The 20,975-nt window shown below is 45.8% G+C and overlaps 1 protein-coding gene across 1 annotated transcript in view; it reads left to right on the plus strand.

The window, feature by feature from the left end:
* LOC115653746 (transient receptor potential cation channel subfamily M member 6-like) overlaps window positions 1-20,975 on the plus strand; it is a 48,407-nt gene that overhangs the window by 18,158 nt on the left and 9,274 nt on the right. The window contains exons 2-3 of the mRNA XM_030567352.1: window positions 12,831-12,910; window positions 14,184-14,222. Of these exons, the coding sequence (XP_030423212.1) occupies window positions 12,831-12,910; window positions 14,184-14,222 (119 nt within the window). The remainder of the gene's footprint in view (window positions 1-12,830; window positions 12,911-14,183; window positions 14,223-20,975) is intronic.

A 20,975-nucleotide genomic window follows, 5' to 3' on the forward strand; every position in this document is an offset into this window, starting at 1 on the left:
CATAATCTGGAAATACTGACAAAAAGTATAGACTGAGGGCCAAATTCTGCTTCCTTGTTTTTATAGGAGTAGCCCTATGATTTCAAATAGAATACGCAGGCACGATTTGATGAGGACATGCAAAATCAAAACTGCACTTGCTTTCAAACTACCAGTCTGAAAATTAATAAAGTAAGCACCACTTTTCATCATAGATTGACATATTTGAAAATATAGTGAATTAGTCAGCATTTCTTGACCTAAATGCAGTTCCTTTGCACTTTGTTAGTAGTATGGGAGCCAGCTGTAAGAGTGTTAAATTAATTACAATGACTGAGAAATAATCTGTTTTTAAATTCTAGCTGCCAATCCTGCAGTCTTACTTTCAGTTACTTTACTTTACTTTTCAGTTGTAAAATACATGCCGTATTCTCTAGCTAATTTTTTTTGCTGATCACTCAGTGCAAGTCTAGATGCCTCATCAAAGCATTAACTTAAGAAACAGAGCTCGGTAAATGTTATGGGCCAGATCCTTAGCTGGTGTAAATTGGTATAGACTGTTAATGCCAGCTGAGCATCTGGCTGTAAATGTAAATGAAAATATATCAATATTTTCCATCTCCTTTAGCACAGGAACTAGGGAGCTCAACTTCATTGAGAAGGATAGTTGCAAACCTATGTTTTATTTTTCCCAGTTTTGGTTTGATTATATTTACTTTTTTGGTTGATTGTGATTTGTTTATATTACTGTCTAAGGAACTAGACAGTGTCTCACAAGCATCAGAACATCACAAAATCTGTACTGCATGTAGTTTAATGTATTTTATTCAATGTGAAGGCAATAACCTCACAAGTTCAGATTTATTGCATTTTGTTTTAACCGCAAGTCTTAAACCTGAATTCTGATGATCCTGCAACCCAAAACTTTAATTGTTGCCTATTATTGCTGTCTCTAACATGGAAATAATACAACCACTATATATATTTAAATTCTGTAGAAAGGCCTGACCATTTCATCCCATAAATAATGTAGAAATATTTGTAGGGGCGAATTTTCAATTCTTTCCTGCTCCTTTCTGGTGCAGGGGGAAACTTACTTATTCTCTCGATCCAGCTTTGAAATTGTGTAGAATTTGAAATGTATTATGTAAAGGTACTAGCGAATGGTTTGGGAGAAGCTATTATGAGTTCTGAAGTGGAATTATATAAGAGCTATGAATGCTGCTGTAGGGGTTGGGTGGAGACTCTGGGAATCATATACCCTCTGACAGTTTCCCAGCTTTAGAAGGAAATTAATTGATCCTGTACCATAGAGGTAAATGTGAATTGTGCCATTGACCTTAATTGAAGCAGGACTGTGTCTTTGGGGCCTGATCCAAAGTACCTTAAAGTCAATAGGATTTTTCAATTGATCTCTTCAGGCTTGGCTCATTGTGATTAGAACTAATGTGGTCAGCTACCCAAGGATTAAGTTTTATGGGATGATTATTGCCATTATGGTTTTAAACACTGAAAAAAGTGGCTGTGTATTAAAGGAATGCAAATATGTTGTGGGAAGTACCCCGAACATCTGGTGTCTATCTTTAGCTTCTTTTTGTTTTAAGAAATGTACAAATTTAATGCTAGTACAGGCAGCAGTCCGTGTAGGCTGAACCCCTCAGCAGAGGGTGGGGGAATAGGAGGGTCTGTAAACAAAGCAGAATCCAGGCACTTCAGCAGGGGCGGGTACACACAACGTTTATAAGCCCAGGCCCTTGGGCAGGAGGCAGTCAGGCTCAGGCCTTTCAGCAGGCTGAGCAAACACAATGTCTATAAGCCCAGCCCTGGGGCAGGCTGGGGCAGTAATCAGTTCAAGCTCAGACTCTTAGGCAGGGGCTGAGCAGCAGTTTAAACTGTAAGTCTATACAGAGGCCTCCTCAGGCCAGGGAGAGGGGGAAGTCTGCCACCCTTGAAAGGGTTGCAGGGGGGACGCAGGCCCTCCCACTCCACTGTGTCCCAGCCCGGGACCCTAGCAGCAGCAAGGGTTCGCTGCAGTCAGTGGGGAATCCTGCCCGCAACACACTGACATTGGTTCAGGGTCCCCTGGAGCCAGACCGGGGTCGGCTACCCCCCGGGCCACTTCCAGTCTCCCCCTCTCTAGGTATCTGTCCTCCGCTGGCATTGTCTGGCAGGTCCCAGACCATGGGTTCCTCTGGATACTGGGAAGCTCCGGCCGCTCCTCCGGATACTGGGCACGAGGCAGGTCAGGTCAGGCCTGCGCTCCTCCGGATACCGGGCCCGAGGCAGGTCAGGCCCGCGCTCCTCTGGGTAGTGAGCGCAGGTCAGGGGCCAGCGCTCTCAGGATACCGGGCCCGAGGCAAGTCAGGCCCCCACTCCTCCGGGTAGTGAGCACGGGGCAGGCTGGGCCCGGCGGTAGCTCGGGCACCAGCGTCTGTCCCTCTGCCAGCAGCCTGCGGTCAACTGAGTGCTGAGGCTGGGCCTTATACTTCCTGTCCCGCCCCTTGACTTCTGGGGGCGGGGATAGGCGGTGGTGCTCTGGCTCGTCCCTCTCAGGCGCAGCGGGGAGCCAGGGCCCTCCCTACACACTCACCCTCTCAAGGCTGGCTCCCGGACAATGGGGCCAGGCTCGTCCATATCTCCCAAGCGGGAAGGAAGTCCGCGTTGGCATGGTCCTTTCCAGCCCTGTGGTGGATGGTGAAGGCATAGGGCTGCATAGCCAAGTACCACAGTTGGAGTGCATGTTGTGGTCCTTCATGCGGCACAATCATGAAGGGTGGAGTGGTCAGTGACCAAGGTGAATGGGGCCCCAAGGAGGTAGTAACGCAGGGCATCACAGGCCCATTTCGCTGTGAGGGCTTCCTTTTCGACCACTGCATAGTTTTTGCTCTCTGGGGAACAGCTTCCAGCTGATGTAGAGGACCGGATGCTCCTCCCCTCCACCTCCTGTGAGAGGACAGCCCGAGCCCTACTTCTGACGCGTCCGTCTGCAGGACGAATGGTCGATGGAAGTCAGGGCTAAACAAGACTGGCGTACTACAGAGGCTTGCCTTAAGCGACTGGAAAGCCTCGTCACATTCGGAGGTCCAGCGTACTTGTCTCGGGCTGTCCTTGGTGAGGAGTCCCGTCAAGGGGGTGGCTATCACTGCAAACTGGGGAATGAACTGTCGATAATATCCCGCCAGTCCCAAGAACTGGCAAGACCTGGCGTTTCATGGTTGGCGGAGGGACAGGCTGCGATGGCCTGAACCTTGTTCACGAGAAGTTCACTTGCCCATTTCCGACGGTATACCCCAAGTTATGGTTCTCACGCCAGCCAATGCGGCACTTCTCAGGGTTGGCCGTTAACCCGGCCGCCCACAAGGACCTTAGGTTGGCAGCCACCTTTTCTAGGTGGGTTTCCCACTGCCGACTGTAGACGCCTACGTCATCTAGATAGGCTGCGGCGTAGTCCTGGTGCGGTTGGAGGAGGTGGTTCCATCAGTCGCTGGAACGTGGCGGGTGCCCATGAAGACTGAAGGGCATCCGCGGTGAATTGATACAGGCCGGTCGAGTGGCGAACGCGGTCTTCTCCCTGGAGGCCGGTTCCAGGGGATCTGTCAGTATCCCTTGCTTAAGTCCAGGGTAGTGATATAGCGGGCCTCTCCTAATCGAGCCAGCAGCTCATCTATTCGGGGCATGGGGTAGGCGTCAAACTTAGAGACGGCATTAACACGCCTAAAGTCGATACAAAATTGCTGGGAGCCATCGGGCTTTGGTACCAGGACGACTGGACTACGCCACTCACTTTGCGAAGGTTTAATTACTCCTAGGTCTAGCATAGCCCGCACCTCATCATCAATGATCCGCTTTCGGTGATATGGCAGGGGTCTGGTCGCGGCCCGGATCACCACTCCCGGCTCCGTCTGAATTCGATGGTATACCAGGGAGGTGTATCCCAGCTGGGACGTAAAGTACGGGGGAATGCTTGAAGGAGGCAGTGGGTTTGCTCGAGCTGTTCCTCCGTCAGCATCTCCCAAGCTGGGGTCCCTCGGAGTCTTCATTGGGGTGTACCTGGGCCCTAGCTCGGTTCCGTGGATAGGGATTAATCAACAAACCTTCTCGTTCCCGCCAGGGCTTGAGGAGGTTGACGTCGCACTGCTGGAGCTCTTTCCGCCGGTCAGGAATGACGAATCTCATAAGTAACGGGCCCACCTTCGAACCACCTCATAAGGGCCCTGCCATCAATCCAGGATCTTGGACTCACTGGAGGGGAGGAGGAGTTAGTAAGACCTGGTCTTCAGGTTGGAAGTCGTGGGTGCACGCGTCCCAGTTGTACGTCTGGGCCTGCATTTCTTGGCGGCTTTCAAATTTGCTCGCGCCAGGGTCCCCGGCTGTTGGAGAAGCTCCTGGAGCTGGATCACATATTTTAGGAGACCCTGGGCAGGTGATGGGGTTTGCTCCCAGGTTTCCCTCATTAGGTCCAAGAGGCCCCGGGGTCGGCGGCCATACAATAGTTTCAAAAGGCAAGAAGTTGGTTGATGACTGGGGGACGTCTCGCACCTCCAAAAGCAAGGGTGGGAGTAGCTGGTCCCACCGGCGGAGGTCCTCTGGGGGAAATTTCCGTAACATGTCCTTCAGGGTTCGATTGAACCTCTCTACCAACCCATCGGTTTGGGATGATACATCGATGTCTGCAGTTGCTTGATCCCCAGGAGCCCGCACACTTGCTGCAACAGCCGTGAGGTGAAAGTTGGTCCCCTGATCCGTGAGAATCTCCCAGGGCAAGCTGACGTGGGCGAAGACCTTGACCAGTTCGTCTGCGATGGTGTGGGCGGTGATGTTACGGAGCGGGATTGCTTCGGGGAACCAAGTGGCATAGTCTAGCATCACTAGGATATACTGGAACCCCGCAACACTCTTAGGGAGGGGTCTCACCAGATCCATGGCCACCCGCTCGAAAGGGGTCTCTATTAGTGGCATCGGGACCAGCGGTGCCTTGGGCATTCTTGCCAGGGCGGTCAACTGGAAATCCGGGCAGGAGTACAATAGTCCTTCACCTCCCGGTGTATACCCGGCCAATAGAAGCGTCCCAATATTCTGGCTAGGGTCTTCTCGGGATCCAGATGTCCAGCAGCCAGGACATCATGGGCCAGTTTCATGACAGCCCATCGATGGCATCGGGGCACGAGAAGTTGAGTTCGGGGCTCCCTGGTATGCGGGTCCCTCTCGACCTGATACAAGTGGTCCTGTCGCAATTCAAAGTGCGGCCACCAGCTGATCGACCCGGATCGAGGATGATCCCATCCACCACGGCCAGCTTCTCATATGCCCTGCTGAGGGTTGGGTCAGCTGTTTGATCCCGGCAGAAGACCTTGGGGGCCAAGGGATCTCCTACCTCCCTGGGGGATCATCTTCCCCATCCTTTGTCTCAGCAGGGGGCTTGGGCAGGTCCTGCTCATCCTCCTCTGTTTCTGGGACCTCCCAGTCATCTTGGGGTCTCCTCTTCCACGGCCGGTACGGGGCACGGGCCGCCTCCAGTATTGTGGGGTAGGACGGCCGGGAACTCGGGCCAGTCCCGGCCAGGATCGCCGGATACACCAGCCTGGGTGCAAGACCTACTACCATCTGTCGGGTCAACCCCGTCTATTGTCAATTGCGCCCGGGCGCTGGGTAAGGCCGGATGTCGCCATGGATGCACTGCAGGCGGATTTCCCCCAGGCATGCATCCGCCTGTGGACCTAAGTGGTCACGGATCAATGTCTGCCCACAGCCTGAGTCGAGGAGGGCCCGGTCGAGTACCCCTCAACCACACGGGCGCAGTAATCTTGGCTCGCTGTGGGCGACGGGCATGAGTTTCCTGGGAGCAGACTTGGCCAAAGGTGCACTCCCATTCGGGGGCAGTCCCTGTGGGGATGTCCTGTCTTGCTGCAAGAGAAACAAGGCCCAGGTCAGTTCGTTCCGATCGGGGCCGGATCCTGGGGAAGTCCCTAGAAGAGCTCCAACGCATCTTCTGGGGTGGCGGGAGTCGGGGCTTGGGCTGTCCGTGCAGGTGGTGCTGCAGCCTAGGTGGGCGCCGCCTTCTTCTCGGGGTTTGGGCGTTCCGGTCCCGGTGGGGTTGCTCGACCAGTTGGGCCCACCGGGGCTTCTGCAGCTAGGAAGTCCTCCATCAGGGTGACAGCGGCAGCCAGGGTTGCCGGTCGATGACGGAGGACCCAGGCCCTTCCTCGCGATGGAAGCATGTGAGTGAACTGTTCCAGGATCACCTGCTCTGCTAGCTCTTCTGATGTTCGATGTCGGGCTGCAACCAGCGCCGGCAGGTCTCCCGGAGTTCCTGGCCACCATATGAGGCCGGGCCCCAGTGGGGTATGTCAGGCCCGGAACCGCTGCCAGAAAGTCTACGGACTCACATCGAGGGGCGTCCAGGATAGCGGATTTCACCTGACTATAGTCCTAGGCGGCCTCGGCAGACAGGCCTCGGTAGACCGCCTGAGCCGTTCCTGTCAGGTATGGGGCCAGGATGGAGGGCCCAATGGTTCTGGGCTCCACCCCGCGATGGCCGTCACCCGCTCGAAGGTGACGAGGAAGCCCTCGGGGTTGTCACTGGGGCCCATCTTTGTCAGCCAGATCGTGGACTGGGGCACAGGGCCCCATCGGTGCCTCCCGACTGGGCTCTGTCCCGTGGGGCACGTTCTGCCGCAAGGTGCTAGAGGCATTTCAGCTGGAACTCCTGCTGCTGCTTGATCAGGTCCTGGATCAGCTGGTGCTGTTGAATCCCCAGCTGCTTGACGAGCTGTTGCTGCTGCTGCTGGAGCTGGGCGACCTGCTGCTCCTCTTGCTGCCGCGACTGAGCAGCTTGCTGCCGTTCCTGGGTCTCGGTCAGAAGGGCAACAAGTGGTGACATGTCCATCTCGGGGGAGGGAGCTCTCTCTCCTGCAGCCCCCCGTTCACCAGAGTTAAGAGTCCGTGCCCACATCCTGGGCGGAACTCCCCACTTCTGGTACCACGTGTAAGGGTCTGGTGCTGGGCTCGTCCCTCTCAGGCACGGCGGGGAGCCAGGACGCCTCCCTACAGGCAGCAGTCCGTGTAGGCCGAACCCCTCAGCAGGGCTGAGGGAATACAGGGTCTGTAAACAAGGCAGAATCCTGGCCCTTCAGCAGGGGGTACACATAAAGTTTATAAGCCCAGGCCCTTGGGCAGGAGGCAGTCAGGCTCAGGCCTTTCAGCAGGCTGAGCAAACACAATGTCTATAAGCCCGGCCCTGGGGCAGGGCGGGGCAGTAAGCAGTCCAGGCTCAGGCCTTTCAGCAGGCTGAGCAAACACAAAGTCTATAAGCCCGGCCCTGGGGACAGGGCGGGGCAGTAAGCAGTTCAGGCTCAGACTCTTAGGCAGGGCTGAGCAGCAGTCTAAACCGTAAATCCATACAGAAGGCCCCCTCAGGCCAGGGAAGGGGGGTCTGCCACCCTTGGAAGGGTGGCAGGGGGGACACAGGCCCTCCCGTTCCACTGTGTCCCAACCCGGGGCCCTAGCAGTGGCAAGGGTTTGCTGCAGTCAGTGGGGGAATCCTGGCCGCAACACACTGAAATTGGTTCAGGGTCCCCTGGAGCCAGACCGGGGTTGGCTACCCCGGGCCACTTCCAGTCTCTCCCTGTCTAGGTACCTGTCCTCCGCTGGCATTGTCCGGCAGGTCCCAGACCAGGGGTTCCTCTGGATACTGGGTGGCGGGAAGCTCCGGCAGCTCCTTCGGATACTGGGCCCGAGGCAGGTCAGGCCAGCGCTCCTCCGAGTAGTGAGCGTGGGGCAGGTCAGGCCAGCGCTCCTCCGGATACCAGGCCCGAGGCAAGTCAGGCCAGCGCTCCTCCGGGTAGTGAGCAGGGGCAGGCTGGGCCCAGCGGGAGCTCAGGCACCAGCATCTGTCCTCTCCAGCAGCCTGCGGTCAACTGAGCACTGAGGCTGGGCATTTATACTTCCTGTCCCGCCCCTTGACTTCCAGGGGGCGGGGACAGGCGGCAGTGACTCCGCCTACTGAGGCACCTGCTCTGGCTTGTCCCTCTCAGGCACAGCGGGGAGCCAGGGCGCCTCCCTACACAAGCTGACAAAGAAAATGGGCTCAGAGGTAGTTTCAGCACATCAAGTGACAGTCCCAATGGGGTCTCTGTGACCAAACCTGTCACAGGTGGTACTAAAAGCTGATAGTAAGGAATACAGAAAAATAAGGAAAACTACATATAGTTACCTTGTCTAACGCATTTTCTTTCTATGCTTCCAGACAACATGAAGCTGAAAGTTGTCCTTTGGCTTTGAACACTTCACCAAATGGCTATGATGTGGTGTTTGATCTTTTCCTACCCTTTAAAACTTAATAGCATATGTTATCACTTGCATTGTGTAAGGCAATGAAGAAGAATTTAAAGTAAGGCCAGCTAAACTTCTCTTCATACCATTCTCTTTTGGGCCCCTTGGGCCTGCCTTTCTTTAAATTCTTCTTCATTGGCTTACACAAAACAAGTGATAACATATGCTGTTAAGTTTTAAAGAGTTAGTGTGTGTTTCTATTGTTACAGACATATTTGCTGACAGGTATTTTGAAATAAATTACCAAAATAATTGAAGCTGGCGTGATTATGTAGTGTTATTTTCACAAATAACATTTGCGGAATTTTAAAATATTGTGTAGAGAATTTTTAACTTTTTGGTGCAGAATGCCCCCAGGAGTAAGACGTCTATGGATGATTTGAGTACACTTGATCTCCACTAGAACTACATGCTATAGAGCTGGATCTGAGAGCTGGACCATAGTATTCGTTCTAAGGAATTGTCTTTGGGAAATCAAAAGAATTGGTCTGGTTATACCTGGAAATAGTGTAGCCTAAGAAAATTCACCTGAGTCCTTGAGTTACTAATCTCTTGATCTTGAAAAGGACAATTATTCTTATGACCTATTAGTGCTGCTCATAGATTGAAGTGAAAGCAGATTTGGATTTCACCTGTCTCTCAGGGCTGAGTATAGGAATATAAGGATGGAAAGGACCTCAATTAGTTATCTGCTCCATCCCCCTGTGTTGAGGCAGGACCACTCCTCTTTGTTGAGGGAGGTTTAATCTAACCTGTCCTTAAAAACCTCCAGTGATGGGGATTCCACAACCTTCCATCATAACCTATTCCAGCATATACTATCCTTAAAGTTTTTCCTAATATCTAACCTAAATCTCCCTTACTGCAGGCTAAGTTGATTATCTTTGTCCTACCTTCAGTAGACATGGAGAACAAGTGATCACCACTGAAAACTTTTATCAGTATCCCTCTGTCATCTTTCTCAAGATTGAACATATCTAGTATTTTAATCTTTCCTCATATGTCAGTTTTTCTAAATCTCTGATCATTTTTGTTGCTCTCTCCAGTTTTTCCAGAGCTTTTCTAAAGTGTGCCTTCCAAAACTGGACACAACACTTCAGCTGAGGCTTCACCAGTGCTGGAGTAGAGAAGAACAATTACCATCCCTTTCTTAGACACAACAACCATGATGACACACACTGGCATATTAGTCTTTTTTGCAGCTTCATTACGTTGTTGGCTCATGCTTAATTTGTGATCCACTATAACCTCCAATCCTTTTCTGCAGTACTACTGCCTAGACAGTTATCCCAATTTTGTACTTGTGCATTTGATGTTTTTCCTTCCTAAGAGTAGTACTTTGCACTTGTCTTTAGTGAATTTCATTTTGTTGATTTCAGATCAGTTCTCCTTTTGAATTCTAATCCTGACCTCCAAAATGCTTACAACCCCTCATAGCTTGATGTCATCTACCAATTTTATAAACATATTCTCCTCTCCATTATCTAAGTAGTTATAAACATTCTTGAACAGTACTGAACCCATCTTTCTCTTGCTCCTAATGAATTTATAAACCCTGTTGCTTTTTGTCCCTTGCTAGATGTAACTCATTTTGTGCCTGAGCCTTTCTGTAGATACTCGTGCTACTCTTTTGTATCATCCTTAGCAATGTGCAGGGGCGGCTCCAGGCACCAGCACGCCAAGCGCGTGCTCGGGGCGGCAAGCTACTGGGGGCGCTGTGCCGGTCGCTGCGAGGGTGGCAGGCAGGCTGCCTTCGGTGGCTTGCCTGCTGAGGGTCCACTGGTTCCATGCCTGTGGGAGGTCTGCCGAAGCCGCGGGACCAGCGGACCCTCCATAGGCATGCCGCCGAAGGCAGCCTACCTGCCGTGCTTGGGGTGGCAAAATGCCTAGAGCCGCCCCTGGCAATGTATCCACGTTTCCACTTTTTGTAGGATTTCCTTTTTGATTTTCAGGTCATTAAAGAGCTCCTGATGGAGCCATATTCACCTCTTACTATTCTTCCTATCTTTCCTTTGCATAGGATAGCTTGCTGTGGTGCTTTTATATTGTGTCTTTGAGAAATGGCCAGCTCTTCTGAATTCCTTTTTCTCTTAGATTTTCTTCCCTTGTTGCCTTTGTCAGTGATTCCAGGTGTTGCCCACCAAGAGAGCAAGAAATTGAATCCAGATCTCTCATGTTGTACTGTACAGCACTAATCAAGGAGCTATGGGGTCACCCTAACATAGTAATTTTAATTAACAAGTTCAGCAAAGTGAATTCTTCCTCAAGGCAGTGAGTAAATTAATGGACATGCTGTTCTCTGCCACTTTTGATAGGCTTAGAATTTTATTTACAGGGAACAGTGGTGGATTTTTGGAATCCACATACGCTATAATGGTGTCAATTCAATTTTTTGCTTGACTGCTCAAGAAATAAGGATAGAGTTGTTTGGGAGGCATGAAGGAGTAATGGTTTCTAATAGGAATGTGTCCAAATGGTTTCTGAGAACTTATATACAAAACCTGCTTTCAAAAAGAAACTACTCCATGCAACTCCTACTCAACATTTTCTGTGAACTGTACTTCCAAGCCTTCTTTTTAAAATTTGTAGTCAATGAATTTCTTTCTGAGATTATTAATATTTCTGTGTGTCTCTGAGCTCCTATCAAACTTTCCCATTCACCATCTTTCTAAGATACAAGTAAACTAGCCTCAATTAAATGCAGCAGTTCCCAGACGAATAGCCACACAAATAGATTTCTTATATTGATTTTCTTACAAACTCTAATATTAGTAAGTTCCTGATGTAGTTCCTATTATTCAAAGGAAAGAATCCCATTGCTTTCAAGAGGATTCAAAAGGGGACCTTTTAGATATGTTTACACCTCATTTTACACAGCTCTTGACGTTCTGTACATCAGTCAAATCAACAGCCATAGATTTGTGTTTGGAATGATGATATTTAAGGATTTGGAGGTGAATTTAAAAAATAACAAACACTTTCCTGATTAGTGGAAATACAATGCTTAATCAAACAAGCTGAAGAGGATTATTCTGGCTTATAATAGAACTCTGCCTACAAGACTCCAAACTGTTTACTCTAGTAAGTGAATTATTGGCATTCTCATTTGTTATTATTTACTATTTTACAAAGCTCTTAGAGTGGGATAGGCCCTTTATAAATACTGTAAGTATGAAGACACATCATTGCCCTCAACATTTTATTATCTAGATAGACATTGTGTAGATGGAGAATAGGGAACTAGAAGTACCAAAAGCAAAGTGACAGAAGAGTTAAGTTTAGCATGAGATGATGATTTTTTTTTTTTTGGTCTTGAAATAAATCATGTGATTGAAAAAAAAAATCCTAGGGAGATTTCATTAGAAGTATACATAGAACAGTGCATATCTAATTCACTCAATTTTATAGCCCTTCTCTAGGAGTCTTATCCAATGGAAAGACTCTGGTGACATCAGGAAAAGTTGGATTAACTCCTTGGAGAGGCCTTTTTTAGCATTTTTCTGTAGTTTCATGTCAGTAAATGTTTAACTGGGACAACTACAATTCTTTACATTCATCGATAAAATGAGAAATTGCAATCTTATTTTTCAGAAAAGTTTATTATAATGATAATTTCAAAGCCTGCACCTTTCCAGGGTTACTACAGACTTAATAAGATAGCCACATACTAGACATTTAACATACATCTTCCAGAAGGAGTAGGATACTGACAGATCAGCATTTATTTCCTATTTCATCCCAGTTCTAGGTTGTCCTAGATACTTCATCTGCTATAAGTAAGTCTTAAACCTCCCTTGAGTGAGCTTTCACATTTATTAATAAGAGATGGACCCAAACTACCAAGTTCAGGTTCAGATAGAACCCCTCTAAGTTTGGGAGTGGGGTATTGGGGTTGTTCTGATGCAGAGTTCTCATTTGGTCTCCTTGATAATATTAATTGGCATTTGGTTTCCTGACATCATAGTGTAACAGCCCACGTCCAGACTAACCCGCAGCATCGGCGGGTTAAAATCGATTGCTCGGGGATTGATATATCGCCTCTAGTCTGGACGCGATGTATCGATCCCCGAGCGCGCTTACATCGATTCTGGAACTCCATCAACCCGAATGGAGTTCCGGAATCGACACGGAGAGCCGCGGACATCGATGCCGCGCCGTCCAGACAGGTGAGTACCTCGATTTTAGAAATTCAACTTCAGCTACTTTATTCCCGTAGCTGAAGTTGCGTATCTAAAATCTATTTTAATACCTAGTCTGGACGTGGCCACAGAGAGATAAGGTGGGTGAGGTGGTAACTTCTATTGGAACAACTTCTGTTGGTCCAATAAAAGATATTACCTCACTCGCCTAGTCTCTCTAATATCCAAGGACTGACATTGCTATAACTGCAGTGCACACACATCATAGTGTAAAGCATTCTGAGATCTTTTACAGGTCCTGCACTGTAGAAATTCTGTAGTAATTATTTATTTTGCTTTCTGAAGTACATGACTGTATTTATGTTTGGCATTATTTTCCAGTCTCAGAAAACTTGGATTGAAGAAATCTTCAATAAAAGAGAGTGTGCAAAAGTTATACCCAGCTCAAAAGATCCTCACAGGTATAGTTGTGGTTTTAGTTTTATTTTGTTATGTTGAAAGAGAATTGATAGATGTTATAGGGATACTGTGGATGCTGTTCTTACAGTTTTGCAGTGCCACAATTACATGAGTGCAGCATATCCACTGCTGCCATGCAGTTAGAAGCTCACACCAATGTTTTCTTTAAATATTAAGGAAGGCACAGATACTGTAGAACAGATGCTGTTATATACAGGAGAGGATTTAGCCACCTTTGATGGCTAGTAAAAATCATAACCGGGGTAGGGCTGCAGTGTCATTCATTAATTGTTTCATGGACAGTTCACTGAACATACTTGTAAAGTGATGACAGCCCCATTGTTGGTTGCATACCAAAACTGGAAGCTGTTGACCATTCTGGTCTTTTAGACATGTAGCCCTAAGTCTGGTAGCTGAAAATGTGGCCTAGCCTCCACGTCAGATAGACTGAGAGGGAAAAGTGTAATGCAGTTCACAGAACCAAATTACTGGTACATGGAAATTCTCCTTCCTACTCCAAAAATGTGACCTTGTGTCAAACAGTAAGGTAGAACCTGCTTTAAATAGAAGAAGAGAGCTACTATTAATCCCAGTATACTTATCAGCAGGTCTCTGTGTTGAGGAGTGAGATGAATCATGTTGTTCTTCCATAGAACACTGGAAAGAGTCAGAAATTAAAATGCTCCAACCCTCATTTGAGGAAAGGACAAAACAAAGTTTTGTTTTCCTTGCAAGCTTTATAACTAATTAAGTGGTATCTTTGACTAATCAAGGCCTGTAGGATCATATCCTAAAATTGTAAACTTCTTGAGGATAGAAGTTTGATCATATAATTCTGAGTGCATTGATGGTGCTCAGTAAACAATGATAATTCATGGTTTTATAGAGTTTAAGGCCAGAAGGAGCCATCAGATGATGTAGTCTGACCTCCTATGTGTCACAGGCCATTAAATTTCACCCAGTTATCCCAATAACTTGGGTTAGATTAAAGCATTTCAATCCTCAAGAGACTAAACTTTAATGCCTTGTTAGGATGATGATGACTCCAGCTATGAAATAGTAATAGTATAACAGTTTAAAATTCCAGATAAAACACTGAGCTTTGAGAATAGATCTTCAGATGATGACTACAGTCTATACACAAGTTTCAATGCCATTGCTTAGAAATTTTTCCGCAAGTTTTTATTACCCAGTATTTAACACATTTGATGCATCAAATTACAGATATTTTCTTGTAATAATAATACACTGTTTTACTGATGTATATTCCTCCAGATGTCCTGCAGGATGCCAGATATGCCAGAACTTAATCAGGTAAGACCTATAAATATGATGCTATGCTTTCTAAAATGGGCTAAAGAAACAATTCATGTTCTTAATCCAGCAAGCAATGGCAAAACGCTGCAGCCACTGAAATGATCAGAACATAATTTCTGGGGTCTGTTGGAAGAATGTATTATAAATTCTGCTAAAGTAAATTGCATACTGAGACTGAATGTACAAACTAGGAAATGTGCAAAGAAAGACTTCTGTGGCAAATTGTCTTAATCCTGCCCTGATGGGTACCAGGCAGAAATAGTACAAAACTCCTTCCTAGGCAGCTAACAATTCCAGCCATATGCTGAATGGCACAAGATCTGAAAGGGATGTGAGAGGCAATAGGAATCAGATGAGAGGGAAAGTGGTTATAATGGAATCCTTGGGTGGGGGGAACCATGCAAGGACCACCACAGTTCCCCCCCCCCGCCCCTCAAATTTTTGGGACTTGCATCTGCCATGAGCAGATAACGTTGGTAGTTCAAGGCTCCTGCTTTGTAGAAACCAGCTTGGAGGTGTAAAAGATATGAGGCCACTAGGAAAGTTTTTGGTCTGTTTTCTTTTAATTTATTAAGGTGGTGTAACCGTGCCTCAATGGGTCACAATGGAGAATATCAAATTCAGGACAAGTTGCTGAGAAATAAGGCAACCATACCCCCAAACTGGTGGTTATTCTTCCATAAGAATACCAAACCAGCAACAAAAGTCCCCCCACACTGGTTAACAGGAAGTCAGGAATGCAGCCTCCTTAGGAATTCCTGTCTTGGATTTAACACCCAGACACTAGACTTAATGCTGAATGGTTATTTAAAACCAATTTCATCTAACAAAAGGGTTCTTCTGATCCCAAAGAACAAGCCACACATCCAGGACAACATAAAACTCAGATCTTCCCCAATAATCATGCTGTTGCCAATCCTTTAGTATCTAAGGTTTATTTATAAAAAGAAAGGTGAGAGTTAAAGTTGGTTAAAGGAATAAAAAACATACAATAATTGCAAAGTTGGGGCTTGGAGCAGTAATGGAATAAACCACTGGTTTGTCAAGTCTCTGGGTGCTTCCAAATGATTTGGAAGGTCCTCGGTCCCTTGGTTAGAATGCTCCCATTAGTATAAGTCCATAGTCCAGAGGTTAGAGCAGGAAAGAGGAAAAATGGAGATGTTTCCAGGGCCTTTTATAGCTTCTGCCATGTGGAGGGAAACCCATTTTTCCAAACAAAGTCCTTAGCACAGTTTGTGGAAAAATACAAGTAACAAGATGGAGTTTAGGGTCACATGCCCTTGCATGCTCCGCTGAGTCATCATAGCAGAGGCCATTAACCATATTCTAGCTGGAAAGTCCATCTGGTGGGGATAAGCCTCTTTTATTGTGAGTCTATTGTGAGTTAAGTGCTCTTTGATGGGCCATTCAACTTGAATAGTCCCTTCACAATGTGCCGGCCAAACTAGAAATAAACTCTTGTAGGTGGGACCACAGGAGCAAACACATTTGAAATACAGGCATACAGTCAATAGTCATCATAACTTCAGATAAAAAATGATTTCTGCAAATACGAATCATATTCAGCAAACAATAACTTTTTCATAGACACCTTACATGACATGCCTTTGCACAGCCTTTGTTTCAATGGTATAACAGTAGTAGCAACAATGATCTATATGGTCATATATTTATCGTATAACATCGCAGATGGGCAAGGGGAACACACTGGACTTCACATAGCGTGTGTTTTAACAAGGCAGTAGTCTTTTTAGGCAGCTGATATTCATACTACTTATGTTCATCATCAGATTTTTGATCCCTCCTTTGAAATTAACTGCCTGTGCACAGCTCACATTAGCGTGCATTTAAGAGGCTACTGTAAAGGCTGTTAGATCAGAATGTTGACCTTCCTTGGCACTTGTTCTACATTGAAAGTCTCCTTCCCAGTCCTCCCCCTGTGGTGTTCGCTGAATCTGGAAACTGAAACAAAACAACTACGTGAGTTACTGCATGTTAAACCAATGGCTAACAAACTGGGAAAATTAAGAACTGCATCCAATGATTATGATCTGTTGTTTGTTCTTTAGTGTGCACTTTTCAGTGTTTACATTTATAAATATAAAAATTACATACAGCTACATTTTTTCAAAACAAAAGATTTCGTATTTTTGTTGGTGTTTTTAGCTGAAAGATAAGCACAAAGCTTCATTCTGAAAGGATTTTTCTGGCAAAGATCAATACAGAGATAAATGTTACAACTGGTTAAAACTGTATTTATTGGGACAAAAATTTAACCAATGTAGGCCTACTTTGGTCTAGACATTATTCACAAATCATTCCAGATGGCATCAGTTATATATGATATTTGTAAGTATTGGCCATATAGTTTGGGCAAATTACTTTTCAAATTGGGTTGTTTATGACATGTGTTCTCAGAAGGAAGACATGTGGTCTTAAGGTTTGCAAACATTTTAGTGAGTGCCAGTGGTTATACAAATATTTTCCATAATGAATGGCATGACCCCATAAATAGCTGTTAATCAAATCTGAGTAGTTTAATTGTGAATATATAGGTGACTCTGTCCTATTCTACCAACTTTACTAAATACATTGGAAAGCCTGACACATGCTTCTGAGCAGCATCAGTTTGCATACACAGCTCAATAATTGCTCTGTTACAGCCCAGACTGACTTCCCCCTTTGGATGCTCACCAGGCTGCTGTATTGGATCCAAACCTTTGGATCTCATGAGCTTTTAAGTTTATTAATCTGAACAGAATTCAGGCACTAGCTCCAGGTCTGGCTCTTAAACACACTCACGAGATACAAACTCCAACTCTTGGTTTCCCTTCTCAGGGTATGGGACAGTAGCTGCTCTAGACCCAAGTTTCCCCAGGAGTTTAAGCACACCTGCGCAGCTCCACCCTTTTGGGTCCTCTGGATTACTGTCTCACCCTTCAAGGAATTTGTGACAGTTAAAGGAAGTAACACAGAGACTTTGTACTTTTAAGCACAGCTACAGCACAATAGATATACAGAGCTATGTATATCTGCATATATATATACACACTGCATGCAAGACTCTGCCTCAGTTTCCCAACCTCTCCCGAGAGCCTTTTGGTCATAGGCAGTGTCCTTCCAGGGAATCCTGGACTCTTGTGCACCCTCTTTCCATCTACCCAGTCTTGTCTTCTGTCAGCTGATGGGTAGCTGGAGAGCAAGACCCAGCTCAGAGTAGAACTTGTCCTTTTATGAATTTCACGTCCCTTCTATCTGGTGACCCCTCTGAGGGGCTTCAAGTCTCTTTTCAAGTGAATCATTGCTTAATACCCACCCATCCAAAGTTCAGACTTGGAAAACTGGTTTTCCTGGGCTACAACCTGTTCCTTGTTCTAGGGAGCTTCCATTTATAGAAAGCCAAGATTGTTCTCTATTGTTAGAAGTCTGCTAGGAGCAAGAATTTCCCCAACACTTTGTGGGTGTTTCTGTTCAAGATGGAGGCCGCAGTGCCGAAGTGAAGGCACAGCACAATTTTGCAATTAAAATGGTGTTTATAAAACACAGTGGGTTTGACTGATATAGCCATATACAGACATATGCTAATCAGTCACAGGGGGTCTCTGTTTGTCTAACCTAGGCACTTGCAGCACTCTCATTATCTGTGGAACATACTTTTTATGTTTATAGTGCATGTGTTATGCAGCCATTTCCTTTTCTGGAAATTGGCTCCCACCCAAGCAACATTTATGAAGCAATGACCATAATGACGACGACTCTTAGTGTAATTGTCAAAGGGTTGTAGACTGTGTAAACTGCACTTTATATGACAATGTTTCTTATGCATATCATTAAAAAAGGGCACTGAGAATGAGGAAAGATCCTTGGTAAGGTCGGTTTGATCTGGCTGTGTCTGGTGCCTCACTTATTTACTCTCTTTCTCCAGGGGAGATCTCCAAGTTCAGTGCTGTTGCCGAGGCTTTCATATTTTGCAGGAGGAGTGACTACTTCCCAGCTCTGCAGTGACCTTGTAGAAACAGTCTCTATTATAATGATACTTGAATGTTCACTGCAGTCAGTTTCTGAAACAGTGGGGAACGTGATACTAGCTCTCAGCATTCCATCATGGCCCCTACTTTGCGAACTCCTTGGCTCTGCTATGGAGCTTTCAACCTTCCCCAGCTATCACAGCTGGGCTTTATTGCCACATCATTTAAACTTCCTCCTTGACTCCTTTGTTCCTGCAAGGGAGAATTCCCCAAACTGGATCCATCTATCCTTCTGCTCCTTCTGTGTGCTAGCTTGAGCTATCAGTGTAAATAAGACAAAGCAGCTCCTTTGAAATACATTATTGTTATAACACTTTCTTTTAAGTGCACATTTGCAAATAGTTTGCATAGGGTAAATAACTGCATAATGGATGTTTGAATATATGGTTAGTCAATTGTTCTAGAGTCCAGAAGGTTGCTTATAACGATTTATAGTGTCCATGGAAGTGTGTATAACAGTCTGTACTCTATACAAACTTATAACATCTAACCATTTTAAAACTGTTTATAAATATCCTCTTAATATAAGCTCTGATTGTTGTAAAGCTGCTAAGTTTTCACTGGACCTATGAGCTATGACACCAATAGTGTCAGATGTTGAATCACCCTCTCCATAGGGTAGGCTGAGTTTTCTAGCATCCGCAGCTATAGGAATAGCTGCTGGTATAGTTCTGTAATGTATAAGATGGTCAGTGTATGCTGATATATTGATAGTGGTTGATTGTGTGTGCTGAAATTGTCTTTGCAAAACACAGTGAAGTTTTGGTGAACCTGATCACTTCTAATTGCTATGATTCCATTTTCTGCATATGCCTGCTTAACCACTGTAAGTGCTTTCAATATCTGGCTAATACAGGCCTTGGCTATTGGATTGCTGTTTGCTCTGTGTTGTTCAGGATGAGGCCTGAAGCAGTAATGAAATAAGGGTATGTTAATGTGAGTCCCACTATACATATTCTGGAGCCCATAAGGGCTTTTCAGGACCATTGGAGAACAGAAGTATGTCCAGATTTTCCTTTTCTTTTCTTTCTTTTAAAGATGAGCAACAAACATTTTGCTACAATTTAAAAATGTGTCTGCAACATTTCCAAAGAAGTAAAGAGTATATGATCCAGACTCAGAGAAACTGAACAGTGTGATTAAGAGCTAAGCCCCCAGGACTGTGGGGGAAATTCACTTCACTGCATGGCAATAATACACCCAATAATAATATCACCACTGCCTCTTCCTTGGGGGATTAACTGTAGTTCCTGCTGGTAGTCCTTAGGAGCCACTGAAAAGTGAGGAACCAGCATGCACTCTGGCCACATGCTCTTTCCAAATAGGCAGCATGGCTCACTTTTTGGACTGTTAGTTTTCAAGGCCTCCAGCCTCACAATGACTGCATTTGTGGCTGGTTTGTGCTGCTACAACTTCATACCCTGGTGGATTATCTGCCCCTGGGAGGGCATAAGGCAACATAAAACCTAGGTTAATCAGCTCCAATGATTGTTTTAAAATTTACCTAAACGTATTATAGAAAACGTACTTCCATGTGAGTCTAACGGATTTTGGTTCCAGTGCGACAGCACAACTTTAAGAAACTGGAGAAAAGAGATGTGTCAGCTGTGACTGCCACCCTTTTGCTCTTTAGGCTTTCCCCATGGTGCAGCTGACGTAAGCCAGGGGTTAGATTTCCATTGTCTATGCCTTTGACTTGAGTGGCCCAGGCGGGTATTTCTGTGTACCCATTCTGACATCTGGATCCAGGGGATTGTTTTCTTTGTCTCTTTCTCTAGTTTTCAGAACGTACACCAAAATAAGTGAACAATTCCAAAATTATCTTTAAAAGCAAGTTCAATAACAGAAATACAATCAAAGCTATGTAGGATATATCCTAAGTATTCTAAGAATAATGAAAGTCTCCTTAGGCAGGATAAAATTGTCCCATTACACTACACCTTAGAGTTTGTGTTTGTGTGCATGTGTCCGCCCGTCCATTCCTGGTCTCTTTTTGACAGGTCTGTGTTTTCTGTTGATACTTTAGGGTTTGTCCTGACTCAGAAAAAGGCTACATTTAAACGGAGTTCAGCTAGCACATGTTAACTAAGTCCAACTGAAATTGAACCACTTTGCCCAATCAAGACAAACCCCTAGTGTCTGTGTGGCACATCCTTGTTTCAAAGAAGTTCTCTGTGCCCCACAGACTTCTCTCAACTGTTATATATTGAATCAGACTGTGGAATGCTTGTTTGTCTTGGAGGTGAGCACTTACTAAGCAGTCTCATGTTTTGTTCTTCAAGGGTTGAGCCCTCATTACCTTCTGACTTTTCATCAAGCGTCATTGTACAAGCAATAGTGACGCTAGTTACATTTCTACAACTCTTCAACTCCTCTGTGTATACCAGTTTACTTCCACTATCTGTGAGTTTCTTTCCTCCAAACTCATCCTCCAATCTGCATTTGCAGGACACTGAATAGCTCAAATTTTCAGCCTATTTGCTTATATCAAAGAGTTTTGAATGCATGTATAATTAAGCAGTCTCTAAGTGCCAACAAGTACCTTCATGAACAACGACCTTGCTGTGCTGAATACAATGTATTAGGGTTCAGATGTGGTAGCTTTACATTCTCTCTGTGGCAACTCTGTTTTTCCTAGCTTAATCATTAGTTTAATCAGAGTATTATATGAGGAAAGACTAATATCTTGTTACTAATTATTTATTTCAAACATGATTTCCCT

The sequence above is a fragment of the Gopherus evgoodei genome, chromosome 6 (assembly GCF_007399415.2).
Source record: "Gopherus evgoodei ecotype Sinaloan lineage chromosome 6, rGopEvg1_v1.p, whole genome shotgun sequence".
Taxonomy (NCBI): domain Eukaryota; kingdom Metazoa; phylum Chordata; order Testudines; family Testudinidae; genus Gopherus; species Gopherus evgoodei.